The following is a 27,503-nucleotide window of genomic DNA, read 5'->3' as shown; positions in this document are numbered from 1 at the left end:
TGAGATGGACTCAAATTTCTGAAATTGACTTCGGGTTCTGAGATGGACCTCAGGGTTCAGAGATAGACCTCAAGGTTCAGAGATTGACCTCAAGGTTCAGAGATAGACCTCAGGGTTCTGAGATAGAACTCAAGGTTCTGAGATAGACCTAGGGTTCTGAGATTGACCTCAGGGTTCTGAGATAGACTGAAATTTCTGAAATTAACCTGAGGGTTCTGAGATAGACCTCAAGATTCAGAGATTGACCTCAAGGTTCAGAGATAGACCTCAAGATTCTGAGATAGACCTAGGGTTCTGAGATTGACCTCAGGGTTCTGAGATAGACTCGAATTTCTGAAATTGACCTCAAGTTCTGAGATGGACCTCAAGGTTCAGAGATAGACCTCAAGGTTCAGAGATAGACCTCAACGCAATGTCCTGAGATAGACCTCAAGGTTCAGAAGTAGACCTCAAGGTTCTGAGATAGAACTCAGAGTTCTGAGATAGACCTCAAGGTTCAGAGATAGCCCTCAGGGCTCTGAGATAGATTTCAGGGTTCTGAGATTGACTTCAGGGTTCTGAGATTGACCTGAAGGTTCAGAGATAGACATCAGGGTTCTGAGATTGTCTTATCTATGTGCTGAGATGTGTTAAAAGGTTCTGAGGCTGTTCCTGAACTTCTGATCTCAAGGTTCTGAGATAGACCCAAAGATTTTTTTTTTAATTTTGAGATAAAAAATTAATTTTTTAAATTTTAATTTTAATTTAAAATTTTTAATTTAAATTTGAGACGGAGTTTCACTCTTGTTGCCCAGGCTGGAGTGCAATGGCCCAATCTTGGCTCACTGCAATCTCCAACTCCTGGGTTCAAGCGATTCTCCTGCCTCAGCCTCCTTAGTAGCTGGGATTACAGGCGCCTGCCACCATCGCTGGCTAATTTTTTGTATTTTTAGTAAAGACGGGGTTTCTCCATGTTGGCCAGGCTGGTCTTGAACTCCTGACCTCAGGTGATCCGCCTGCCTCGGCCTCCCAAAGTGCTGAGATTACAGCGTGAGCCACCACACCCAGCCAATAGGCCCAAAGATTCTAAAATTGACTTAATTGACTTCAGTGGTCCATGCTTCACCCTGAGATCCTGAGAACGGCCAGTGGTTTGTAAAGGGATGAGAGGGGTCCCAAGCTTCTGAGCTTCACGGGCTCTCTTAGATTCTATCAGAATATTAGAATCAATGAGCAGAGCCTTGTATTGGGACTTCCTGGTGTCTGGGAAGGAGAAGGGTGTGGGCTGGGAGTGTGGGGTGCCTGGGGGTGCCCACCCTGGCATGCTTTCCTGCATGTGTGGGGGCTCTGTTGGTTCTGATATGGGTAGGAGGGGGCTTGTCTGCTGAAGCATGGCGTGGTCGCATGGGTCCATGCAACAGACCCCCTTATGGGGGTGCGGGACACCCTGGAATCCCGGTTTCACCCTGCTGGTGGTAATAGGAGACACAGACTCCACCAGACACACAGCACACCTGTAACTCAGGCAGAGGCGAAGCCCGCAGCCATTGTATGCCCGCCCCCTTCCCCACCCACATGCCTCCTCCTCTGCTCAGCCTCTTTGAGGCACCTGGGCCCAGACCCTCTACAGATGAAACCCTTCCCTTGAGTGTGGAGGGCTGAGATCTCCACCTGGAGGCAGCCCCAGCTGGTAGATCAGCCCTGGGAAGTGGAGGAGACCAAGAGAGGAGCCTTGCCTGGGAGAGACGTGGGCCCAGCCAGGGCTGGAATGTGGGACTCCGGGCGGAGGCCCCTTTCCTTTGTTTCAGCTGAGCCCAGCACCTCAGTGTCTGCGTCTGAGTTGGGTGTCTGAGCGTGTCTGCCCCTTGCAAATCCCTGGCGGGTGTGCGTCTGGCAGGTGGTGTATCTGTGACTCGTAGGACCTCAGCCCTGGTCTTCCCAGCTCCAGGCCACGCTGGGCCTCGCTCAGCTGAGCACACAGCTTGGTGGGGCTCTGAATCCCGCTTCGGCCCATGCCATGCTGGCCTGAGTTCCCCTTGTGCACCTGCGGGTGCCACCTCCCCAACCCTTCCGCTTTACAAGCACCTGGTCCGCCTGGGAGTCCAGAGCTGGGTTGCAAATCTCTACCCCTCTCCAAGCTTCCTCTTGTTGCTTCCTGCCAGGCGGAGATTGTGAAGCGTCTGAGCGGTATCTGCGCTCAGATTATCCCCTTCCTGACCCAGGAGGTGAGTGAGCCTAAGGGTGGCGGGGAGGAAGGGAGGGGGTAGGTCTGGGCGAGGATGCCCCAGGCACTGATTCTGCTGTGTAGCCTGCAGCACGGATAGAGACCGTTTTTTCTCACTGCAGTAGTCCGGCAGCCCTGAGGCCAGGCATCCAGCTCCGGCAGGGGCTGCAGGGATGGAGGGAGGTGTTGGCTGAGGGTGAGGACTGGGGTCTTTTTTCCACGTTGATCGGAAGCAAGGTGTGGAGCTGACTCCCTCAAGCCCTGCACGTTGGCTGCCTGGGTCTGAATCCTGGCTGTGTGGCCTCAGGCAGGACACTTGTCTCTCTGTTTTTGCAGTAGCGTAGGTGTGAAGGTGAGATGAGCTCATACACCCAGGGCCCTGAAGATCATGGGTGCGCTTACTCGGCACCCGATGAAAGTTACCCCTGCCGTCGTGCTAGGAGAAATCACAGAGGGACAAACCCTGGGTGATCCACTCCTAGGAGGTCCCAGGGTTGTCAGGTTCACTGAGACAGAAAGCAGAATGGGGGGTGCCAGGGGGTGGGGAGGGGACCGGGAGTCAGTGTTTCATGGGGACAGAAATTCAGTTTGGGAAGAAGGGAAAATTCTGGAGATGGTGCTGGTGTGGCTGCACCACTGTGTGTGTGCTTTACACTGCTGAGCTGTGCACTTACAAATGGTTAAAATGGCCTGTAATCTGGCCTGGCGCGGTGGCTCACGCCTGTAATCCTAAGATTTTGGGAGGCTGAGGCAGGTGGATCACCAGAGGTCGGGAGTTTGAGACCAGCCTGTCCAACATGGTGAAACCCTGTCTCTGCTAAAACTTAAAAAAATAAAATAAAATAAAATTAGCTGGGCATGGTGGTGTGCGCCTATAGTCCCAGCTACTCAGGAGGCTGAGGCAGGAGAGTAGAATTGCTTGAACTCGGGAGGCGGAGGTTGCAGTGAGCAGAGATCGCGCCACTGCACTCCAGTCTGGGTGACAGAGACTCCGTCTCAAAAACAAACAAACAAACAAAAAAAACCGCCTCTTCTGAGAGTGCCCCAGGTTCCTTTCAGCCTTTGCACAGTCCCTGTTTCTTTATTTTTTCTTTCTTTCTTTATTTCTCTCTCTCTCTCTTTCTCTTTCTTTCGAGATGGATTCTTGCTCTGTTGCCCAGGCTGGAGTGCAGTGGCACGATCTTGGCTCACTAGAACCTCTGCCTCCCGATTTCAAGTGATTCTTCCGCCTCAGCCTCCTGAGTAGTTGGGATTACAGGCACCCGCCATCATGCTGGCTAGTTTTTGCATTTTTGTAGAGAGAGGGTTTCACCATGTTGCCCAGGCTGGTCTTGAACTCCTGACCTCAGGTGATCCATCCGCCCCGGCCTCCCAAAGTGCTGGGATTACAGGTGTCAGCCACCACACCTGACCTAAAAAAATTTTTTTTTTTTTTTTTTTTTGAGACGGAGTCTCGCTCTGTCACCAGGCTGGAGTGCAGTGGTACAATCTTGGCTCACTGCAACTTCCACATCCTGGGTTCAAGCAATTCTCCTGCCTCAGCCTCCCGAGCAGCTGGGATTAACAGGCATGCACCACCACGCCTGGCTAATTTTTGTATTTTTAGTAGAGACGGGGTTTCACCATGTTGGCCAGGCTGGTCTCGAACTCCTGGCCTCAGGTGATCCGCCCGCCTCCACCTCCCACAGTGCTGGGATTCCAGGCGTGAGCCGCCACGCCCGGCCTCATATGTAATGATTCTAACTGCAGTTAGGTTTCGTTTCTTTCTCCATGTGCTTATTTCAAAACTCCAAAAGGAAAGGGAGAGAGTGAGGGGGAAAAAGATAAAAGAGAAGTGGGAAGTACTGGGGCAAAGATGAGAGGGTGGCGGGGAGAGGTCAGGCCCCTAAGGGCACCACCAGCGTGAGTAGGGGCTCAGTGTACCCTCTACCTGGTCCCTTCCACCCGCCAGCATCAGCAGCAGGTGCTCCAGGCCGTAGAGCGCGCCAAGCAGGTCACCGTGGGGGAACTGAACAGCCTCATTGGGGTGAGTCTCTCCAGCCCCTGCCCCGCCATGGAAGACACCCACTCCCAGGTCCCTGGCACCCGCCCAGGAGGTGTTAAAGCTGGGGGTGGTGTGTGGGTCTTGGCTCCAGCGGTCCTGGGAATCCCAGGGGCACACTCTGTGCTTGGGTCCCGTCCCCTGTGTCTACCTCTTCGCCTGGGGACTGCTGGGCTCCCGCTGCCCCCCGCCCCGGCCCATCCTCCCTCCTTTCTAGCAGCAGCAGCTCCAGCCGCTGTCCCATCACGCACCCCCTGTGCCCCTCACCCCCCGCCCAGCCGGGCTGGTGGGTGGCAGTGCTACGGGGCTGCTCGCCCTCTCTGGAGCCCTGGCTGCCCAGGCTCAGTTGGCTGCGGCTGTCAAGGAGGACCGTGTGGGCGTGGAGGCCGAGGGGTCCAGAGGTGAGTGGGCGGCGTGAGGTGGCACTGGCTGGGGGGATGGGGCTGGGGAGGAGGACTGGAAGGCCAGGGCAGCAAACACATCAGCGTGAGGGGATGCGGTGGCTCACACCTGTAATCCCAACACTTTGGGAGGCTGAGGCGAGAGGATCACTTGAGCCCAGGAGTTCATGACCAGCCTGGGCAACAGAGCAAGACCCCGTCTCTACAAAAATTTTAAAAATTAGCTGGGTGTGGTGGTGCACACTTGTAACCCCAGCTACTTAGGAGGCTGAGCTGGGAGGATCACTTGAGGCCAGGAGTTAGAGGCCAGCCTGAGCAATAGAGCGAGATGCCATCTCTATGAAAAATTTAAAAATTAGCCAAGCATAGGCTGGGCATGGTGGCTTATGCCTGTAATCCCAGCACTTTGAGAGGCCAAGGTGGCTGGATCACCTGAGGCCAGGAGTTCGAGAGCAGCCTGGCCAACATGGGGAAACCCCATCTCTACTAAAAATACAAAAAAAATTAGGCAAGAGTGGTGGTGCATGCCTGTAATCCCAGCTACTCGGGAGGCTGAGGCAGGAGAATCACTTGAACCTGGGAGGCAGAGGTTGCAGTGAGCCGAGTTCAGCCTGGGCAACTGAGCGAGAGGCCATCTCATTTATAAGTAAATAAATGCCAAGCATGATGGCATGCACCTGGATGGAGTCCCAGCTACTCGAGAGGCTGAGCCCAGGAGGTCGAGGCTGCAGTGAACTCTGACTGGGCCACTGCACTCCAGCCTGGGCAACGGAGCAAGACTCCATCTTTTTTTTTTTTTGAGACGGAGTCTCACTCTGTCACCCAGGCTGGAGTGCAGTGGCGCGATCTTGGCTCACTGCAAGCTCCACCTCCTGGGTTCACGCCATTCTCCCGCCTCAGCCTCCGAGTAGCTGGGACTACAGGCGCCGCCACCACGCCCGGCTAGTTTTTTGTATTTTTAGTAGAGACAGGGTTTCACCATGTTAGCCAGGATGGTCTCGATCTCCTGATCTCGTGATCCACCCTCCTCGGCCTCCCAAAGTGCTGGGATTACAGGCTTGAGCCACCGCGCCCGGCCAAGACTCCATCTTTTAAAGTGTGAGGGGATGGGCCAGGCGCGGTGGCTCACGCCTGTAATCCCAACATTTTGGGAGGCCAAGACAGATGGATCACGAGGTCAGGAGATCGAGACCATCCTGGCTAACACGGTGAAACCCCATCTGTTTTTTGTTTTTTTTTTTTGAGACAGAGTCTTGCTCTGTTGCCCAGGCTGGAGTGCAGTGGCCGGATCTCAGCTCACTGCAAGCTCCGCCTCCCGGGTTTACGCTATTCTCCTGCCTCAGCCTCCCGAGTAGCTGAGACTACAGCTGCCCGCCACCTCGCCCGGCTAGTTTTTTGTATTTTTTTTTTTAGTAGAGACGTGGTTTCACCACGTTAGCCAGGCTGGTCTTGATCTCCTGACCTCGTGATCCGCCCATCTCGGCCTCCCAAAGTGCTGGGATTACAGGCTTGAGCCACCGTGCCTGGCCCGAAACCCCATCTCTAATAAAAAATACAACAGCTGGACGAGGTGGCGGGCGCCTGTAGTCCCAGCTACTCGGGAGGCTGGGGCAGGAGAATGGCGTGAACCTGGGAGGCGGAGCTTGCAGTGAACTGAGATCAGGCCACTGCACTCCAGCCTGGGCAACAGAGCAAGACTCTGTCTCCAGATAAATAAATAAATTTAAAAAAAAAAAAAAAGTGTGAGGGGATGAATGAGAGCGGCTACAAGGCCTTGGGGTTCAACATTACCCCTGGTGTGCTGTGTGCCTCGGGGCAAGTCACTGCCCCTCTCTGGGCATTGATCTGAATGCAGGGGAGGGATAGTCCACCACTTGCAAGGGTGTTGGAAGGATAGGGAGACTCTGGGTGGGATGGTGGGGGCGGGGGGCTTTATAAACTGTGGAGGGCTGTACCCTCTGGATACAAACACCTCATTCTTTCTCCTTTCTCTTTATCTCATTTCCAATCTGCCAGTGGAGAGAGCCCCGAGCAGGGTAAGTGAGTGTCACCCTGGGACTCTCTTTATATTCTTGGAAGGCCGATGCTGGTTCTGAGCCGATGGGGGCCTCAGAATGAGACCTAGGCCGAGCGTGGTGGCTCACACCTGTGATCCCAGCACTTTGGTAGGCAGAGGTAGGAGAATCATTTGAGGCTAGGAGTTTGAGACCAGCCTGAGCAACATGGCAAAACCCCGTCTCTACAGAAAAATACAAAAAGTTAGCTGGGTGTGGTGGTCCATGCCTGTTGTGTCAGCTACTTGGGAGGCTGACGTGGGAGGTTCGCTTGAGCCCAGAAGGCCAAGGCTGCAGGGAGCTGTGATTGCACCAATGCATTCCAGCCTGGGTGACAGAGGAAGACCCTGTCTCAAAAAAAAAAAAAAAAAAAGCCAGATGCAGGCACTGACACCTGTAATCCCAGCACTTTGGGAGGCCGAGGTGGGCAGATTGCTTGAGGCCAGGAGTTCAAAACCAGCCTGGCCAACATGGCGAAACCCTGTCTCTACTAAAAATTCAAAACTTAGCCAAATGTGGTGGCAGGTGCCTGTAATCCCAGTTACTCGGGAGGCCAAGGCAGGAGAATCACTTGAACCTGGGAGACAGAGGTTGCAGTGAGCCGAGATTGCACCACGCACTGCAGCCTGTGCGACAGTGTGAGACTGTCTCAAAAAACAACAGCAACAACAACAACAAAAAGATCCACAGCCCGGTTTCCTGAAGCCTTTCTGTGTGGGAGATGCCCACAAGGCTATAGTGTTTAAAATTTTCAATCATGGCCGGGCTTGGTGGCTCACACCTATAATCCCAGCACTTTGGGAGGCCAAGGTGGGTGGATAACTTGAGGTCAGGAGTTTGAGACCAGCCTGGCCAATATGATGAAACCCTGTCTCTACTAAAAATACAAAATTAGCTGGGCATGGTGGCAGGTGCCTGTAATCCCAGCTACTGGGGAGGCTGAGGCAGGAGGATCGCTTGAACCTGGGCGGTGGAGGTTGCAGTGAGTCGAGATTACACCACTGCACTCCAGCTTGGGCGACCGAGTGAGATTCCATATCAAAAAACAAAAAAAAATTTGACCTCGAGCTTTTTTTGGGTGATTAAATAAATGAATGCAAGACCTTGGATCCTTCTTCCCATCCTCACTTCCGTTCGTGTAGCCATCATCCGTTCGGCAATATCTGTGGGTGTTCCCCAACGGAAATGTCATGCGAGCTGTGTCTGTAAGTTTTTCAAAAAATGGTTTAATTTTACTTTTGAATCGGAGTCTCGCCCTGTTGCCCAGGCTGGAGTGCAGTGGCACGATCTCGGCTCACTGCACACTCCACCTCCTGGGTTCAAGAGATTCTCCTGCCTCAGCTTCCCAAGTAGCTGGGACTACAGGTGCCCACCACCATGCCTGGCTAATTTTTTTTTTTTTTTTGTATTTTTAGTAGAGATGAGGTTTCACTGTTATAGCCAGGATGATCTCGATCTCCTGACCTCCTGCTCCGCCCACCTCGGCCTCCCAAAGTGCTGGGATTACAGGCGTGAGCCGCTGCGCCCGGCCAAAATGGTTTAATTTTGAAGTAACTATAGATGTCAGAGAGGTCTCAGAAGAAGTAAGGTGCTGCTTGCAGTGGCTCACGCCTGTAATCCCAACACTTTGGGAGGCTGAGGCAGGTGGATCACCTGAGGTCAGGAGTTCGAGACAGGCCTGGCCAACATGGCGAAACCCCGTCTCTACTAAAAATACAAAAATTAGCTGGGTATGGTGGTGCATGCTTGTAATCCCAGCTACTGGGGAGGCTGAGGCAGGAGAATCGCTTGAACCTGGGAGGCGGAGCTTGCAGTGATCTGAGATGACTCCACTATACTCCAGCCTGGGCAACAGAGCAAGACTCTGTCAAAAACAAAACAAAAGAGAAAAGAAAATAAAAGTTTAGCACTGAGTCAGCTCTTGGAAGCTCCCATTTCCCAGATGGGAAGCTTGTGGACCAGACCCTAATAACGGTGGGGACCCTCAGTCTTGGCTGGATCACAATGCAATCTAGGAGCCCGGGGCCCTGACTGTTTCTCCCCCTGGCCCTTGTCTCTCCGCAGAGTGCGTCTCCCTCGCCTCCTGAGAGTCTTGTGGAGGAGGAGCGACCGAGTGGCCCTGGTGGTGGTGGGAAGCAGAGAGCAGATGAGAAGGAGCTGTCAGGACCTTATGTGAGTGGGGGCAGGTGCAGGACTGGGGTGGGCATGCCCTCAGAGCCTTCCAGAGCCCAGCTCTGGCCATGATTCTCTCACTCCAGAACCTTCCATAGCTCCCTACTACTCAGAGTAGTGACCAATCAGAGCAGATCCTGTGATGCAAGGCTTAACTCCAGTTGCTTGAAGTCTCTGTGGCCTCTGGGCCATACAGCCATTTTCCCACCTTCTAACTTCTGCTCCAGCTGTTTTCTTTCCCGAGAACACACACGTTTTAGAAAACCTGTTTTTCCATCAAGACACAAGGTACCACCTCCTACAGGAAGCCTTCCCTGACCACCTCCTAGAGGCTGGGACCTCCTCTTATTGCCAGACAGCTGCACACTTGTAGTTTCAAACTCTAGCGTCCCAGGGGCCAGGCTGAATGTGGGGAATGGGGCTGTGACCAGCTGGGGAGCCCTTCTCCCACCTACGGGGGCAGCTGCAACTTGGTCCTCGGAGACTGGCAGGCTTAGTGTGGGCCAATATTGCCGTTTCTCAGAGAAGCCTTAAATCTTCTTTTTACCTAATAGCTGTTTTTTGTTTTTTGTTTTTTTTGGCAATGAATTTTATTTATTTATTTATTGAGGCAGAGTCTTGTTCTCTTGCCCAGTCTAGAGTGCAATGGTGTGATCTCAGCTCACTGCAGCCTCCGCCTCCTGGGTTCAAGCGATTCTCCTGCCTCAGCCTACCCAGTAGCTGGGATTACAGGCACCCGCCACCACACCTGGCTAAATTTTGTATTTTTAATAGAGATCGGGTTTCACCATGTTGGCCAGGCTGATCTCAAACTCCTGACCTCAGGTGATCCACCTGCCTTGGTCTCCCAAAGTGCTGGGATTACAGGTGTGAGCCATTGCACCTGGACGCAACAAATTTTCATTTAAAGAAGAAAACTGGCCGGGCGCGGTGGCTCACGCCTGTAATCCCTGCACTTTAGGAGGCCGAGGCGGGCGGATCACGAGGTCAGGAGATCGAGACCATCCTGGCTAACACGGTGAAACCCCGTCTCTACTAAAATACAAAAAATTAGCCGGGCGCGGTGGCGGGCGCCTGTAGTCCCAGCTACTCGGGAGGCTGAGGCAGGAGAATGGCGTGAACCCGGGAGGCGGAGCTTGCAGTGAGACGAGATGGTGCCACTGCACTCCAGCCTGGGTGACAGAGTGAAGACTCCGCCTCAAAAAAAAAAAAAAAAAAAAAAAAGAAGAAAACTGCGCATAGGAAGGGAGTGTAGGAGAACCTACCCCCTGGGCGGATTTTGTCTTCCAGGCTGCAACCTTTTTTCTTCCTTTGGTTTCCAGCCCAACCAGAGGCTGCCCTGCAGCCCAGCATGTCAGTGGTGTCCCATCCCACCCCGCTCCCTGCCATGGTACCCAGGATAGTGTTGTCTGCATCAGTGAAGAGAATTGGAGCTTGGTCTTTCTTCCAAAGCAATGGGGAGCCATAGAGGGTTGCAGAGCAGAGGTGGGGATAGGTCTTAGGAAAATCTATCTGGGGCCAGCTTGGAGGGTTGCCTGGAGGGGGCAAGGCTGGAGGCCAGGAGCCCCAGGAAGGGATTAGGAGGGTACGAGGTCTGTCCTAGGGCTGTAGTGGGTGGAAATGGCCAGAGAGATGGGTGAGACAGACATGCCTGAGGGACTGCTTGACTTCGTTGGCGAGATCGAGGAAGGAGGTAGGGACGATTCCTGGTCTCTGGCTCTCCCCTTACCGTACAGGGGGTAAACTGAGGTCTGAGGACCGGGAGTCACACAGGGCACTCATGTAGTCCATATCCTTCAAAGTCCTCTCTACAAGGTGCCCACCTGCCCGGCCGACCCCGTCCTTCCCAGATGCGGGCACGTGCGGCCTTCCCTTCTGCTCTGAGCAAACGGATGCAGGGGTCTGAGAATCCCAGTCATGCCTTGGGACTGGCTGGGCTCATGCCCCCAACTCCTGGGGAGTGGATGGGGGCACGGAGGCAGGGGCATGACCACGATGAGCTCTCTCCCCCATCTCCCACCAGGAAAGCGACGAAGACAAGAGTGACTACAATCTGGTGGTGGATGAGGTGAGTCCAGGGGTCCAGCCTCTTCCCCTACTCTAGGCACAGAGCAAGGGGTGCGTTTTCTGGAATGGGAGGACCCAGAGGTAGTGGGGGTCCTGGTTCCCCCCCTCTGTGGGACAGCTGGGATGGGGCCAGGAAGTGTCGGGGGCTCCCTGACACCTCTGGCTGACCTCCTCTCCATTGCATGGGGAGTGACTTCAAGCCCGGGCTCACTAAGTGATTTGTGGGCAGTGACATCCCCACTTCCCTGGCCTCACTTTTCCCCATCTGTTCAATGGGAAAATAAAACCAAGGCCTTATGTAGTCCTTGCTATGGGTGCTTATGGAGTAGAGCCTATCATTAAACCCATTTTACAGGCTGGGCATGGTGGCTCACACCTGTAATCCCAGCACTTTGGGAGACTGAGGCGGATGGATCACTTGAAGTCAGGAGTTTGAGACCAGCCTGACCAACATGGTGAAACCCTGTCTCTACTAAAAATACAAAACAATTAGCTGGATGTGCTTGCTTGAACCCAGGAGGCGGAGGTTGCAGGAAGCCACTGTACTCCAGCCTGGGTGACGGAGTGAGACTCAAAAAAAAAAAAAAAGTACATTTTACAGATGAGTAAACTGAGGCAGCAGGAGGTTTCATAATCTTCCTGTGGTAGGTCGTGGGTACCCATTCTAGAGATTGGGGTGGGAGTCGGGAGGAGGATAGAGAGGGACTCCTTCTCTCTCATTTCAACTCTGCTCAATGTTACCTTCTCGAACCCAGGACCAACCCTCAGAGCCCCCCAGCCCGGCTACCACCCCCTGCGGAAAGGTACCCATCTGTGTTCCTGCCCGTCGGGACCTGGTGGACAGTCCGGCCTCTTTGGCCTCTAGCCTTGGCTCACCACTCCCTAGAGCCAAGGAGCTCATCCTGGTAAGGAGGAGGGGAGGGCCTTGAAACTCACTTTATTCATCCTGGGGGCCTGGAAACAGACACTACCCCATGACACAGAGGGCAATGATGAGAAATCAGCCCGGCTGGCATTGTCCACCCTCTCCTTGTGCTTTTTTTTTTAACCTCCTGCTGGGACTGACTTTGTTGAACCTCAGTAAATATTAAAAGGCAACTTTGTAAAGAAGCTTTGTAGATAAATTTTAAAAGGCAATTCACCACCTTACATGGAAAGCAGGTCTCTCTCTTGCAATCAATAGGAAATCCCATGGAAATAAACACAGTGAAAGCCCAGCCAGCTAAGCTGGACCCAGGCCTGCATGTGTTGAGCCCTTCCAGAGGCGCTTAGAGACACACCGGCCCCAAGCTGAGATGTTGTCCCCGGAAGGAAAGATAATTAATATAGGAACAACTTTCCGGTTGGACCTCCTGGAGTTTAATGCCAGGCATGTAAGCCATCTAAAAGCACCCCCAGGGCATTCCAAATTCAGCTCCTTTTGTGGCTCCCCTCACCCCAAATCTTCTCCAGACCCCTCCCCTGCACTTACCAGGGGAGAGTATGTCGGTTTCTAGGCCTCCCCTCCCGGTTTCAAGGCCTCCCCTCTTGGCAGGTTACCATGGCAACCACCAGAGGTTGGGGCTCCCATTCTATCTTAAGTGCCCTCCTCCCACTGCGGGAAAAACCTTACGAGGGGGTAGGGCAGCTCCGTTGTATTGGAGAAGCCCTCAGGGGTCCTCCCTGACCCCACAGTTGTCCCATCCACTCTCTCGCGGGTGCGGGTGCTGTGCAGCTGTCAGCGTGTGTGCGATGGTGTCATGGGAAGCCGAGACAGACGCAAGACAAGGATGCGAAGTTTCTTGGGAGGCAGGGGAGGCGGTGACATGAAGCCGAGATAACAGAACCTGCCCCTAGATGGAGGTCCAGCTGCTGCTTTCCTCAGAGTTCCCCTTGGGGAAGGACAGCTCTGGGTGACACCTCCCTCTCCGTGGGGGGCACAAGGAGGATTGCACTGTGTGCTAGGCGTTCTTCCTTCGCCTGAGAATATGCCGCGGTGGGGTCTGCCTCTCCACGAGCCCATCCCGGAGTTTCTAATTCCTTGTCGTTCAAGAATCTCAACAGTGACTGCGGGCTGTGGCTCATGCCTGTCATCCCAGGGCTTTGGGAGGCCAAGGCAGGACGATCACTCAAGAGCAGGAGTTGGAAACCAGCCTGGGCAACATAGTGAGACCTTGTCTCTACAAAAAAATTTAAAAAGTTAGCCGGGCATGGAGACATGTGCCTGTAGTGCCAGCTACTTGGGAGGCTGAGTCGGGAGGATCACTTGAGTGTGGGAGGTTGAGGCTGCATTGAGCTACGAGCGTGCCTTTTTTTGTTTGTTTTATGTTTTTTGTTTTGGAGATGGGGTCTCCCTCTGTCACCCAGTCTGGAGTGCAGTGGCGCGATCTCAGCTCACTGCAACCACTGCCTCCCGGGTTCAAGAGATTCTCCTGTCTCAGCCTCCCGGATAGTGGGTAGCTGGGACTACAGGTGCGTGCCACCACACCTGGCTAATTTTTTGTATTTTTAGTAGAACAGAGTTTCACTGTGTTAGCCAGGATGGTCTAGATCTCCTGATCTCAGGTGATCTGCCCGTCCTGGCCTCCCAACGTGCTGGGATCACAGGCATGAGCCACAGCACCTATCTGATCATGTTATTTTTGAGAGCAAGACCCTGTATTAAAAAAATAAAAAAATGCAAATCTTGACAGCCTGTAACTTTGTAACTTTGTTGCCTTTTTTTTTTTTTTTTTGGTGGAATTTTGCTCTTGTTGCCCAGGCTAGAGTGCAATGGCCTGATCTCAGCTCACTGCAACTTCTGCCTCCCGGGTTCAGGCAAGTCTCCTGCCTCAGCCTCCCGAGTAGCTGGAATTACAGGCACGTGCCACCATGTCCAGCTAATTTTGTATTTTTAGTAGACAGGGTTTCACCATGTTGGCCAGGGTGGTCTCAAACTCCTGACCTCAAGTGATCCACCTGCCTCGGCCTCCCAAAGTGTTGGGATTACAGGCGTTAACCACCGCTCCCAGGTGAAACAGAGTCATGTTCTGCTGCTCAGGCTGGAGTGCAATGGCGTGATCTCAGCTCACTGCAACCTCCACCTCCCGGGTTCAAGCAATTCTCCTGCCTCAGCCTCCTGAGTAGCTGGGATCACAGGCATGCGCCACCACGCCCGGCTAATCTTTTTTTGTAATTTTAGTAGAGATGTGGTTTTACCATGTTACCATGTTGGCCAGGCTGGTCTCTAACTCCTGACCTCAGGTGATCCGTCCACCTGGGCCTCCCAAAGTGTTGGGATTACAGGCGTGAGACACTGCGACTGGCCCCCACAGTTTCTGATCAGATCATTAGGCCACAAGACACCAGGTGTCTGGTGGCGTTCAGTCTTGCCCTTTCTCTGCAGAATGACCTTCCCCCCAGCACTCCTGCCTCCAAGTCCTGCGACTCCTCCCCGCCCCAGGACGCGTCCACCCCTGGACCCAGCTCGGCCAGTCACCTCTGCCAGCTTGCTGCCAAGCCAGCGCCTTCCACGGACAGCACCGGTGAGCACCTTGCCTGTTGGTGCCTGTCCGGAGCAGGCCTCATCTCCGGGGAGATCTAGGAAAAGGGGCTGGAGAGGCAGAAGGCTGAGATTCCAGGCCTGGCGTTCATTGCCTTAGTCCTTTTTGTGACTTCAAGTTAGACTCTGCCTCCCTCTGGGCAGTTCCTCGTTGTCTCAGCTTGGTGGGTAGGGAAACTGAGGCCTGGAGCGTGGAAGGGGCTTAGTCGCGGGTTTCAGCCTAGTGCACTGGAGAGACGATCTTTGGGGCCAGATGGGCTTGGGTTTCAGACCAAGCTTGGGTATTCACCAGCTGGGTGACCTTGGGCAAGTGACCCAACCTCTCTGAGCCTCAGTTTCCCCATCAGTAATCTGGGGAATGACAGTGGTCATCTTTTCTGCCGAACGGTCACGCCCTGGGCTGGTTCCAGGGCCCCTGAAAAAAGTTGTCCTTGGAACCTACCCTCAAGGAACTCCCAGGTGGCAAAAAGGGACGAAACCCAGACCCCAAAACTCACAGCCCTGTATAATCAGGGCTGGTACCAAGCCAGGTGCCCAAGAAGGGCAAAGCTGGAGGTTGGCAACGGGGAGGTTCAAGGATGTTTCTGAGATGTTAAGGGACATTGGGCCTCAATTATTTTTTCTTTTTTTTTTTGAGACGGAGTTTCACTCTTGTTGCCCAGGCTAGAGTGCAATGGCGCGATCTCAGCTCATGGCAACCTCCTGCTCCCGGCTTCAAGCAATTCTGCTGCCCCAGCCTCCCGAGTAGCTGGAATTACAGGCATGCGCCACCATGCCCAGCTAATTTTTGTATTTTTAGTAGAGACCACGTTTCACTATGTTGGTCAGGCTGGTCTTGAACTCCTGACCTCAGATGATCCTCCCACTTCGGCCTTCCAAAGTGCTGGGATTACAGGCATGAGCCTGGGTTTTGAAGGATGGGTAGGAGTTTGCCAATTAAAAGAAAGAGAATGGCCATAGTCCCAGCTACGCGGGAGGCTGAGGCAGCAGAATTGCTTGAACCCAGGAGGCAGAGGTTTCAGTGAGCCGCGATCGCACTACTGAACTCCAGCCTGGCAACAGAGCAAGATTCCATCTAAAAAAAAAAAAAAAAGAGAGAAAGTCATGTCCACCGGAGGAATGATAGTGCAGAGGTCTGGAGGTGTCCCGGGCTATGGCCAATGTGGGACCAGCACATGGAAACTCCGAATGAAAGGCCAGGGAGCTCCCCAGGCAGTGGGAGGTGGGATCTGGGTCCAGGGTGTCAAAACCTGTCCCCGACTCTTCCCTCTCAGCCCTGAGGAGCCCCCTGACTCTGTCCAGTCCCTTCACCACGTCCTTCAGCCTGGGCTCCCACAGCACCCTCAATGGAGACCTCTCTGTGCCCAGCTCCTATGTCAGCCTCCACCTGTCCCCTCAGGTCAGCAGCTCTGTGGTATACGGACGCTCCCCCATGGTGAGTCCTTGGGTGGGGGCGCAGGAGGTGTCAGCAGGGCCCAGGGGCTGGGGGCCGGGAGGAGAAACCAACTACACAAGGAGAGACACGGGAGTGCAGAAAGGGAAGGGAGTCCTGACTCAGCAAGTGTGCATGGGAAGACGATCTGGGGGTCTCAGTAGTCCCACAAGCTTAATACAAAGCAGGACTTGTGATTGTGGAAAAATGCAATGGTGATTAAGCTGCGTGAAAAGGAGCAGTAGGGCCTTGGCCTTAGGACACTGTTTACAAAAGTGAGCAGTGGACCAGATTTGTCCCGGGGGGCTGGAGTTGAGAGACCTCTGTCATAGAGCCAGTCTGGTCGTTGGATGGAGAACCCTTCAGGATCCTTGGAACCCTGGAGTTCTAGGATTTCCTGGACAGAGATTTTGGGGCCGGTGCCCTCAAGTGCAAACCTCGGCCCTCCCTGTGTAGTGTGACAGGCGGAGAGAGGGCATCTCTGCTTCCTTGGCGAGGGGCTGATTAACAGCGGCATGGCAGGTGGGCGTGGGGCAGCACAGAGGTGGGTTGGAGTCACCTGCCTCACTGACACCCCCTCTGGCATTCTGACAGATGGCATTTGAGTCTCACCCGCATCTCCGAGGGTCATCTGTCTCTTCCTCCCTACCCAGCATCCCTGGGGGAAAGCCGTGAGTACCAGGGTGGGGTTCCCTGCCTGGGGACCCAGGCCAGCCCCCCGCCTCCTCTGAGGTCTTACCCTGTGTGGTTGGGGTCTCTCCCTGCTCCCCTTCTAGAAAGTCTCTTGTGTGGGCCGGGCACGGTGGTTCACGCCTGTAATCCCAGCACTTAGGGAGGCCGAGGCAGGCGGATCACTTGAGGTCAGGAGTTTGAGACCAGCCTGGCCAACATGGCGAAACCCCATCTCTACTAAAAATACAAAAATTAGCTGGATGTGGTGGTGTGCACCTGTCATCCCGGCTACTCGGGAGGCTGAGGCATGAGAATCGCTTGAACCTGGGAGGTAGAGGTTGCAGTGAGCTGAGACTGCGCCATTGCACTCCAGCCTGGGCGATAGAGCAAGACTCAGTCTCAAAAAAAAAAAAAAACAAAAAGAAAGAAGAAAAGTCTCTTGTGTAAGCTACTCGGAGTTCCACTGGCTCTCCATAGAAGTAGACTCTGACCCCTAAGGGGACACTGGGTGATGTCAGGGGACAAGTGTGGTTGTCACAGCTGGGGGAGGAAATGCTCCTGGCCTGGAGTGTGGAGGCCAGGCATGCTGCTTAGCACCCTGCTAACGGGGACGGCTCCCCCAGCGAAGACCTAGCCCCAATGTCCACAGAACTTTCCGCAGTGATAGAAGTGTTCTACACCCACTGCTGGCCAACCCGATTGCCACCAGCTGATCGTGGCTTTGAGTACTTCAAATGTGGCCAGTGCAACTGAGGAGCTGAAAATTTTTGTTTTGTTTTGTTTTTCTGAGATGAAGTTTCACTCTGTCCCCCAGGCCGGAGTACAGTGGTGAGATCTCAGCTCACTGCAACCTCCACCTCCTGGGTTCAAGCGATTCTCCTGCTCCAGCCTCCTGAGTAGCTGGGATTACAGGCCTGTACCACTGCCAGCTAATTTTTGTATTTTTAGTAGAGATGGGGTTTCACGATATTGGCCAGGCTGGTTTTGAACTCCTGACCTCAAATGATCCACCCACCTCGGCCTCCCAAAGTACTGGGATTCGAGGTGTGAGCCACTGTGCCGGCCTGAAAATGTTTATTTAATTTCAGTTCATTTAAGTGTCTTAACTGGTCACAGGTGGCTGGGGCTCCTAGGACAGTGCCCTCTATCTGGTCTGGAACATTCAACATGCCTTCATGGGTCCTTGGTTGAACGAATGTTTATTAAGTGTTTATTTACCATGCACCACACCACAACCTAGACCCCCTGTGTATTTGTGCCCCCCGCTGACTGTCCCATATCACTTTTGACCACGTTGTCCTGCCTTTTTCGTAAATGAATCAGAGGCCGAGCACCATGGCTCACTCCTGTCATCCCAGTGCTTTGGGAGGCCAAGGTGGGAGGATCACTTGAAGCCAGGAGTTTGAGACCAGCCCGGGCAACATAGCAAGACCTCATCTCTACAAAATAATAATAATACAGAAAATTACTTTAAAAAAATGCATCAGAGGCCGGGCCTGGTGGCTTACGCCTGTAATCCCAGGGAGGCTGAGGTGGGTGGGTCATTTGAGGTTAGGAGTTTGAGACCAGCCTGGCCAACATGGTGAAACCCTGTCTCTACTAAAAATACAAAAATTAGCCAGGCGTGGTGGCCTGCGCCTGTAATCCCAGCTCCTTGGGAGACTGAGGCAGGAGAATCGCTTGAATCCGGGAAGCAGAGGTTACAGTGAGCCCAGATCGCGCCACTGCACTCCAGCCTGGGCGACAGAGCGGGACTCCGTCTCAAAAAACAAACCAAAAAACGCATCAGGCTGGGCCTGGTGGCTCATGCCTGTAATCCTAGCACTTTGGGAGGCCGAGGTGGGTGGATCACTTGAGGTTAGGAGTTCAAAACCAGCCTGGCCAACATGGTGAAACCTCGTCTCTACTAAAAATACAAAAAAACTCAGCTGGGCATGGTGGCGCACGCCTGTAATCCCAGCTACTCAAGAGGCTGAGGCAGGAGAATCGCTTGAACCCGGGAGGCAGAGGTTGCAGTGAGCTGAGATCCGGCCACTGCACTCCAGCCTTGGCGACAGGGTGAGACTCCCTCTCAAAAAACGAAACAAAAGGGCCGGGTGCGGTGGTTCACGCCTGTAATCCCAGCACTTTGGGAGGCCGAGGCGGGTGGATCATGAGGTCAGGAGATCGAGACTATCCTGGCTAACATGGTGAAACCCCGTCTCTACTAAAAATACAAAAAACTAGCCGGGCGTGGTGGCGGGCGCCTGTAGTCTCAGCTACTTGGGAGGCTGAGGCGGGAGAATGGTGTGAACCCGGGAGGCAGAGCTTGCAGTGAGCCGAGATCAGCCACTGCACTCCAGCCTGGGAGACACAGCGAGACTCCGTCTCAAAAAATAAATAAATAAATAAATAACGCATCAGAGGATGCCAGGCAGGACAAAGGCATCTCCCTGCCCTCCCGGGTGCGGGTGCGGGGGCGTGGTGCCCAGGGCTGGGTCATGCCCCGGCTTTCTCTCCAGGGCCTACTCCTTCCACGTGTCTGCGGACGGACAGATGCAGCCCGTGCCCTTCCCCTCGGATGCACTGGTGGGCGCGGGCATCCCACGGCACGCCCGGCAGCTGCACACGCTGGCACACGGCGAGGTGGTCTGCGCAGTCACCATCAGCGGCTCCACGCAGCACGTGTACACGGGCGGCAAGGGCTGTGTGAAGGTGTGGGACGTGGGCCAGCCTGGGGCCAAGACGCCCGTGGCCCAGCTCGACTGCCTGGTGAGGGCGGGGGTGGGACAGTGGGCGGGACTCACAACTGAGGGGTGGAGCTTGTGTTCAAATGGGGCGGTGTTTGTAGGCTGGGTGTGGGTGGGGCTACATGTGAAGGGCGGGGCTTATAGGTGATGTGTGGAGCTTGTAGTCACATGGGGCAGGGCTTGCAAGCCAAAGGGGTGGGGTTCATTGGCCAATCAGAATTAGGCTTGCACGACAATCGGGATAGGATTTGCAGGCCAAGTATGGGTGGGGTTTATAGGTAAAGGATGTAGCTTATAGTGAGATGGGGCAAAGGGGCGTGGCTCACCAGTAATCAGGGTAGGGCTTGCAGGCCAACGATGGATGGGGTTTACAGGTGAAGGGCGGAGCTTGTCAAATGGAACAGGGTTTGTGGGCCAAAGGGGTGGGTCTTGCTGGCCAATCAGGGTAGGGCTTGCAGGCTAATCAGGATGAGGCTACCTTGGGCTCCAGAGACCCCCACATTGAGCTAGGCTCCTAGAGGCCTCACCTGGGACCAACCCCCAGCCCCTGCTTCTCTCCCCGACCCCAGAACCGAGACAACTACATTCGCTCCTGCAAGTTGCTGCCAGATGGCCGGAGTCTGATAGTGGGTGGTGAGGCCAGCACCTTGTCCATTTGGGATCTGGCGGCGCCCACCCCTCGTATCAAGGCCGAGCTGACCTCCTCGGCCCCGGCCTGCTACGCCCTGGCCGTCAGCCCCGATGCCAAGGTTTGCTTCTCCTGCTGCAGCGATGGCAACATTGTGGTCTGGGACCTGCAGAACCAGACTATGGTCAGGTAGGTGGCAGGTGCGCTAGGACCTTGGGCAAGCCCCCGGCCCCTCTTGGTGCAGGGAGGGTGGAGGAGTGACCTGGGAGGACCCTGGGGCAGCTGGAATTCCAAGATGGACGCCTGGGCCCTTCTCCCTCCAGGCAGTTCCAGGGCCACACGGACGGTGCCAGCTGCATTGATATTTCCGATTATGGCACTCGGCTCTGGACAGGGGGCCTGGACAACACGGTGCGCTGCTGGGACCTGCGGGAGGGCCGCCAGCTGCAGCAGCACGACTTCAGCTCCCAGGTGCTGTTCGGTTCTGGCGGGAGGGGGATGGAAGCTCTAGGAATCCAGCGTCCCTTCCTTTCCTTGTGAGGTGCCCACTTCCACAGGCAGGACAGGACTCACATCTGCTATGGTGCCCATCTTTCTTGTCCTCCAGACACATCCACAAGCTTCCCCTTTAACTCTAAGGACGTAAAGGAACACAAAAGAGCTGATGATTCATATGAAGCTGTGGGGCTACTGAGACCCCCAGATCATCTTCCCCACCTGCTTGTGTCCAGCCATACCCTTATATGTGTATTTCCTCGTGTAGCTGGGTTCTCCCAGGCTTTAATCTCTGGACCCCGCCTAGAGCATGGGACACACACTTCCCCACCGAGGACTCACCAAGGGGGAGCTACTGGCCAGGAGGACAGAGTGGAGGTTGATGGAGGAGGAGCTGGGCATGGAGAGATCCCCACTGAGGTGGGGCCTAAGCTGAAGGACATGGTGAAGGGGCTGGACAGAACTGGGGGCTCCTCAGGGCTGAGCAAAGGGAGCAAATCTTCAGGCACTGTGACCCTAGATCCTGCCTCTCACCTGCTTTGGGGGCAGGCTGTGAGCACCTTGTTCTGTCATTCAGGGTTTCCATGGGCTGGTCTCATGCACGGCATACTCTGGGACAGCTCTGAGACCTCTGCACATTTGTTCCCTGTGGTTGAAATGCCTTTCTCTTCTTTCTGTAATTAGCAAACTCCTATTCATCCCTCAAGACCTATCTCATTTGCCCCTCCTTGAAACCTAAGAGGAGCTAACTCCTAACTCCCAAACTCTTTTTTTTTGAGATAGGGATGCAGTGGCGTGATCTCAGCTCACTGCAACCTCTTCTTCCCAGGTTCAAATGATTCTCATGCCTCAGCCAGCTGAGTAGCTGGGACTACAGGCATGCACCACCATGCCCGCCTAATTTTTGTATTTGTTGGTAGAGACAGGGTTTCACTGTGTTGTCCAGGCTGGTCTTGGACTCCTGGCTTCAAATAATCCACCTGCCTTAGCTTCCCAGTGTGGGAATTACAGGTGTGAGCCACCGCGCCCTGCCTCCCAGGCTCATTATGTCCAACCCATTGTTCTTTCATTTGACGAACTGTTTGATAGGGAAATCAGGAGTGCAGGTGGACAGAGTTCTCCATCCCATATCCCCGAAGCTTAGGTGGGCTAAGAACATTTGTAGGGATCCCATGGTGAATATCTCCTAGTTCACTGGGTGCCCCTCAATGCGTCTCTACTCAGGAATGCTTCTGTATGGCCACGAAAGGACATTTGAAGCCCTCCAGTCTTCTCTTCTGTAAATGTGTGGTTATTTCCACCGGCGTCTTGTTAGTGAGACTCCAAGAGGTTTAGGGTGGAACAGAGCCTGATTCCTGTTTGTGCTTAAAATGGGGTGGGCTACAGGAGGAGGAGGACCCTGAATCCTTTTAAAATCAAACCGAAAAGCACCATTGCAAATGGGGAACATTCCAGGCCAGGCTCAGTGACTGACGCCTGTAATCGCAGCACTTTGGGAGGCTGAGGTGGGTGGATTACTTGAGGTCGGGAGTTCAAGACCAGCCTGACCAATGTGGAGAAACTCTGTCTCTACTAAAAATACAAAATTAGCTGGGCGTGGTGGTGCATGCCTGTAATCCCAGCTACTTGGGAGGCTGAGGCAGAGTTTGCGGTGAGCCGAGATCGTGCTATTGCACTCCAGCCTGGGCAAGAAGAGCGAAACTCTGTCTAATAATAATAAAAAACAACGCAAAGCAGCATTGCAAATGGGGAACATTCCAGGCCAGGCTCAGTGGCCGACACCTGTAATCCCAGCAGTTCGGGAGGCTGAGGCAGGAGGATTGCTTGAGCCTAGGAGATTGAGATCAGCCTTGGCAACATAGCAAGACCTTGTCCCTACAAAACAAATTAAAAATAAGGCATGGTGGGCCGGGTGCTGTGGCTCATGCCTGTAATCCCAGCACTTTGGGAGGCCGAGGTGGGCGGATCATGAGGTTAGAGGATCAAGACCATCCTGGCTAACACGGTGAAACCCTGTCTCTACTAAAAATACAAAAAACTACCCGGGTGTGGTGGCGGACACCCGTAGTCCCAGCTACTCAGAAGGCTCAGAAGGCAGGAGAATGACATGAACCCAGGAGGCAGAGCTTGCAGTGAGCCAAGATCGCGCCACTGCACTCCAGCCTGGGTGAAAGTGCGAGACTCTGTCTCAAAATAAATAAGGCATGATGGCACATACTTGTGATCACAGCTACTTGTGAGGCTGAGGCAGGAGGATCACTTGAGCCTGGGAGGAGGTCGAGGCTGCTGTGGGTCATGATCGCACCACTGCACTGCAGCCTGGGTGACAGAGCGAGACCCTGTCTCAAAAGAAAGTAGGGAACATTCCAAGCTAAGAGTGAGAAGTCCTGTCTCCCAGGCCTGGCTTGTCTGTCTTGTTTTTTTTTGTTTTTTTTTGGTTTTTTTTGAGACAGAGTCTTGCTCTGTCACCCAGGCTAGAGTGCAGTGGTGCAATCTGAGCTCACTGCAACCTTCACCTCCCAGGTTCAAGCAATTCTCCTGCCTCAGCCTCCCAAGTAGCTGCGATTACAGGTGCCCGCCATCACACCCAGCTGATTTTTGCATTTCTAGTAGAGATGGGGTTTTGCCCTGTTGGCCAGGCTGGTCACAAACTCCTGACCTCAGATGATCCGCCTGCCTTGGCCTCCTAAAGCGTTGGGATTACTGGCATGAGCCACAGAGCCCGGCCAAGGCCTGGTCTTTCATAGCCTTGCTGTGTGACCTTGAGGGGACACTGCCTCAGCTTCCACCATCTGCTTAAGGGGAGTGATTGTCCTTGCCTGGCTGTTCCCTTCTCTGTCTCTTCTCCCTCCTCTCTGCCTCCTCCCTGTGCTGTTGTGCGCTCAGAGCAGATAATGGATGTGCAGCCCCAGGGTTCTGTGTAATTCTGATTAATATTAATGATTCGACATGCAGTTGTCTGCTGTGTTCCCAGTCCTGGGCCAGCTGCCTTTCTCTGGGAGGGCTGAAGAGGGAGAACGTTGGACTCCACCCCCCAACCCTGATGGTGCTGTGTACCCCCCAATATCCGAAGGGACTCGTAGGCTGGACATAATGGCTTACACCTGTAATCCCAGCACTTTGGGAAGCCAAGGCGGGCAGATCACTTGAGGTTAGCAGTTTGAGACCAGCCTGGCCAACACAGTGAAACTCCATCTTTACTAAAAATACAAAAATTACCTGGGCGTGCCAGCAGGCACCTGTAATCCCAGCTACTTGGGAGGCTGAGGCAGGAGAATCCCTTGAACTTGGGAGGCAGAGGCTGCAGTGAGCTGAGATTGCAACATCGCACTGCAGCCTGAATGACACAGTGAGACTCCATCTGAAAAAAAAAAAATTTATCCAGCGTGATGGTGCATGCCTGTAATCCCAGCTACTCGGGAGACTGAGGCAGGAGGATCACTTGAACCCTGGAGGTCGAGGCTGCAGTGAGCCGTGATTGCAGCCTGGGCGACGGAGTGAACCCAGGAGACACAAAACAAAGGGGGGCTCGTGACCCCTTCTCTTCCCTCTTTACCCCTAGATTTTCTCCCTGGGCCACTGCCCTAACCAGGACTGGCTGGCGGTCGGAATGGAGAGTAGCAATGTGGAGATCCTGCACGTCCGCAAGCCGGAGAAATACCAGCTGCACCTCCACGAGAGCTGTGTGCTGTCCCTGAAGTTTGCCTCCTGTGGTGTGTCTTCTGGGGCGGGGGGGGGCACCCCCAAAACCACAACAAAACCCAGGGTGCCTATTCAATCCGAATCTTAGATAAATAACTAATAATGTTATTTATATACTAAAATGTTATTTCTATACTAAGTTTTATATATTCAAAAGCAAATCGTTAGTACAACTATCTCCCAAATGGTGTGTGGGATATACTTATACTAAAAACCAAATAATGAAAGATGTGGGATATACCTGTCCTAAAAATTATTGATGACTTATCCGAGATTCAAATTTAAGGCTGGGTGCAGTAGCTCACGCCTGTCATCCCAACACTCTGGGAGGCCAAGGCAGGCAGATCACCTGAGGTCAGGAGTTCGAGACCAGCCTGGCCAACATGGTGAAACCCTGACTCTATTAAAAGAGCAAAAATTAGCCAGGTGTGGTGGTGGGTGCCTGTAATCCCAGCTACTTGGGAGGTTGAGGCAGGAGAATCGCTTGAATCTGGGAGGTGGAGGTCGCAGTAAGCCAAGATCATGCCACTGCATTCTAGTCTGAATGAGCAAGACTCTATCTCAAAAAGAAAAAAAAAAAAGAAAAAAAGAAATTTAAGCCAGGCACAGTAGCTGATGCATATAGTTTCAGCTACTTGGGACACTAAGGCAGAAGGATCACCCAAGACCAGTAGTTCAAGACCAGCCTGGGCAACGCAGCAAGACCTTCTCTACAAAGAAATAAAACAGCCGGGTATGGTGGCTTGCACCTGTAGTCCCAACTACTAGGGAGGCTGAGGCAAGAGGATTGCTTGACCCTAGGACTTTGAGGCTGTAGGGAGCTATGATTGCACCACTGCCCTCTAGCCTGTGCAATGCAGTGAGACCCTATCTCTTAAAAAAGTCATTTGTTAGTGTAAGTATATCCTAAATAGTACATGAGATACCTTATACCAAAAAAAAAAAAAAAAAAAAGTACTTGGGCTGGGCACGGTGGCTCACACCTATAATCCCAGCATTTTGGGAGACCAAGGTGGGAGGATCGCTTGAGGCCAGGAGTTTGAGACTAGCCTGGGGAGCATAGTCAGATCCCAACTCTACAAATAATTTTTTTTTTGAGATGGAGTCTCACTCTGTTGCCCAGGCTGGCGTGCAGTGGCATGTTCTTGGCTCACTGCAACCTCCACGTCCCAGGTTCGAGCAATTCTCAACTCTCAGCCTCCCGAGTAGCTGGAGTTACAGATGCCTGCCACCAGGTCCACCTGATTTTTGTATTTTTAGTAGAGAAGTGGTTTCACCACATTGGCCAGGCTGATCTCCAACTCCTGACCTCAAGTGACCCAGCTGCCTTGGCCTCCCAAAGTGCTAGGATTATAGGTGCGAGCCACCGTGCCTGGCAAAAACTAAAAATGTTAGCTGGGCGTGGTGCTGCACACCTGTGGTCCCAGCTGCTTGGGAGGTTGGGTGGGAGGCACACTTGAGCCCAGGCAGTTGAGGCTACAATGAGCTATGATTGTACCACTGCACTCCAGCCTGGGTGACAGAGCAAGACCTTTTCCCGGAAAAAAAAAAAAGGAAAAGGGAGAGGCCAGACCCAGCCTGCCCCACCTCCCCCTGCAGCCCTGGTCTCTCTTCAGTGCCCCGCCTTGAACCCCACTGCTCTCCTTCCCCAAGGACGGTGGTTTGTGAGCACTGGGAAGGACAATCTGCTCAACGCCTGGAGGACGCCGTACGGGGCCAGCATTTTCCAGGTACTCAATGGTCTGGAGCTCCCACCCTGGCAGGGCCATGTGCCCGGGTATGCCAGGGTCACAGAGATTCCCCCTGTCCCCGTCCCCCAGCACCCCCTGCCACCCTAACCCCTTCTCAGGGTCCTGCAAGCCTCCCCACCTCCCAGGTACTGAAGCCGAGGTTGGAATTTCAGCCGGAGGGCCTCGCCTCATCTGCCTGTAGCCTGTTGGTTTTTCTAAAATATAGTTGCAGTAAGATGCATATAACATAAAATTTAAAATTTGCCGGCCGGGCACGGTGGATCACGCCTGTAATCCCAGCACTTTGGGAGGCCGAGGTGGGTGGATCACAAGGTCAGGAGATCAAGACCATCCTAACACGGTGAAACCCCGTCTCTACTAAAAAAATACAAAAGAATTAGCCGGGCGTGCTGGCGGGCGCCCGTAGTCCCAGCTACTCAGGAGGCTGAGGCAGGAGAATGGTGTGAACCTGGAAGGCCCAGCTTGCAGTGAGCCGAGATCGTGCCACTGCACTCCAGCCTGGGCGATAGAGCGAGACTCCGCCTCAAATAAATAAATAAAAATAAAATTTGCCTTTTTTTTTTTTTGGAGACAGAGTCTTGCTCTATCTCCCAGGCTGGAGTGCAGTGGCAATCTTGGCTCACTGCAACCTTCATCTCCTGGGTTCAAGCCATTCTCCTGCCTCAGCCTCCTGCGTAGCTGGGATTACGGACATGCACCACCATGCCTGGCTAATTTTTGTATTTTTAATGGAGATGAGGTTTCACCATGTTGTCTAGGCTGGTCTCAAACTTCTGACCTCAGGTGATCTGCCTGCCTTGGCCTCTCAAAGTGTTGGGATTACAGGCGTGAGCCACTGCGCTCAGCTGTTTTTCAAATTTTATATCCCCATCAGCAATGATCAAGGTTTTAAAATTCTCTGCATCCTCACCAACACTTGTTATTGGCTGTCTTTTTAATGATGCCCGTCCTGGTTGGTAAAGTTTTTTTTTTTTTTTTTTGAGACGGAGTCTCGCTGTGTCTCCCAGGCTGGAGTGCAGTGGCGCGATCTCGGCTCACTGCAACCTCGGCCTCCCGGGTTCAAGTGATTCTCCTACCTCAGCCTCCCGAGTAGCTGGGACTACAGGCACCCGCCACCACGTCCAGCTAATTTTTTGTATTTTTTAGTAGAGACGAGGTTTCACCGTGTTAGCCAGGATGGTCTTTTTTTTTTTTTTTTTTTTTTTTTTTTTGAGACGGAGTCTGGCTCTGTCGCCCGGGCTAGAGTGCAGTGGCTGGATCTCAGCTCACTGCAAGCTCCGCCCTCTGGGTTTACGCCATTCTCCTGCCTCAGCCTCCCGAGTAGCTGGGACTACAGGCGCCCGCCGCCTCGCCCGGCTAGTTTTTTTTTTTTTTTTGTATTTTTTGGTAGAGACGGGGTTTCACTGTGTTCGCCAGGATGGTCTCGATCTCCTGACCTCGTGATCCACCCGTCTCGGCCTCCCAAAGTGCTGGGATTACAGGCTTGAGCCACCGCGCCCGGCCGCCAGGATGGTCTTGATCTCCTGACCTCATGATCCACCCACCTCGGCCTCCCAAAGTTTCGGGATTACAGGCGTGAGCCACCATGGCCGGTGTTTTTGTTGTTTTTTGACATGGAGTCCTGCTTTGTTGCCCA

General features: G+C 53.6%; 1 protein-coding gene across 3 annotated transcripts in view; it reads left to right on the top strand.

Annotated features, from left to right (window-relative positions):
• LOC105485676 (TLE family member 2, transcriptional corepressor) overlaps nucleotides 1–27,503 on the top strand; it is a 31,299-nt gene that overhangs the window by 2,279 nt on the left and 1,517 nt on the right. The window contains exons 5-19 of one of the 3 annotated variants that reach the window (XM_011748036.2): nucleotides 2,142–2,204; nucleotides 4,155–4,229; nucleotides 4,465–4,645; nucleotides 6,662–6,681; nucleotides 8,764–8,871; nucleotides 10,895–10,939; nucleotides 11,694–11,843; nucleotides 14,303–14,441; nucleotides 15,733–15,893; nucleotides 16,485–16,561; nucleotides 19,064–19,313; nucleotides 19,861–20,108; nucleotides 20,243–20,390; nucleotides 23,977–24,127; nucleotides 25,770–25,846. In XM_011748036.2, the coding sequence (XP_011746338.2) occupies nucleotides 2,142–2,204; nucleotides 4,155–4,229; nucleotides 4,465–4,645; nucleotides 6,662–6,681; nucleotides 8,764–8,871; nucleotides 10,895–10,939; nucleotides 11,694–11,843; nucleotides 14,303–14,441; nucleotides 15,733–15,893; nucleotides 16,485–16,561; nucleotides 19,064–19,313; nucleotides 19,861–20,108; nucleotides 20,243–20,390; nucleotides 23,977–24,127; nucleotides 25,770–25,846 (1,893 nt within the window). Of the gene's footprint in view, nucleotides 1–2,141; nucleotides 2,205–4,154; nucleotides 4,230–4,461; nucleotides 4,646–6,661; nucleotides 6,682–8,763; nucleotides 8,872–10,894; nucleotides 10,940–11,693; nucleotides 11,844–14,302; nucleotides 14,442–15,732; nucleotides 15,894–16,484; nucleotides 16,562–19,063; nucleotides 19,314–19,860; nucleotides 20,109–20,242; nucleotides 20,391–23,976; nucleotides 24,128–25,769; nucleotides 25,847–27,503 lie in introns of all 3 variants that reach the window. The other 2 variants (XM_011748028.3, XM_011748045.2) reach the window with 2 other exon arrangements.

This window comes from Macaca nemestrina, chromosome 20, assembly GCF_043159975.1.
Source record: "Macaca nemestrina isolate mMacNem1 chromosome 20, mMacNem.hap1, whole genome shotgun sequence".
In the NCBI taxonomy this organism is placed as follows: Eukaryota; Metazoa; Chordata; class Mammalia; order Primates; family Cercopithecidae; genus Macaca; species Macaca nemestrina.
Note: the sequence above shows the minus strand (reverse complement) of the source record. Positions and strands in the feature narration are given on the sequence as shown.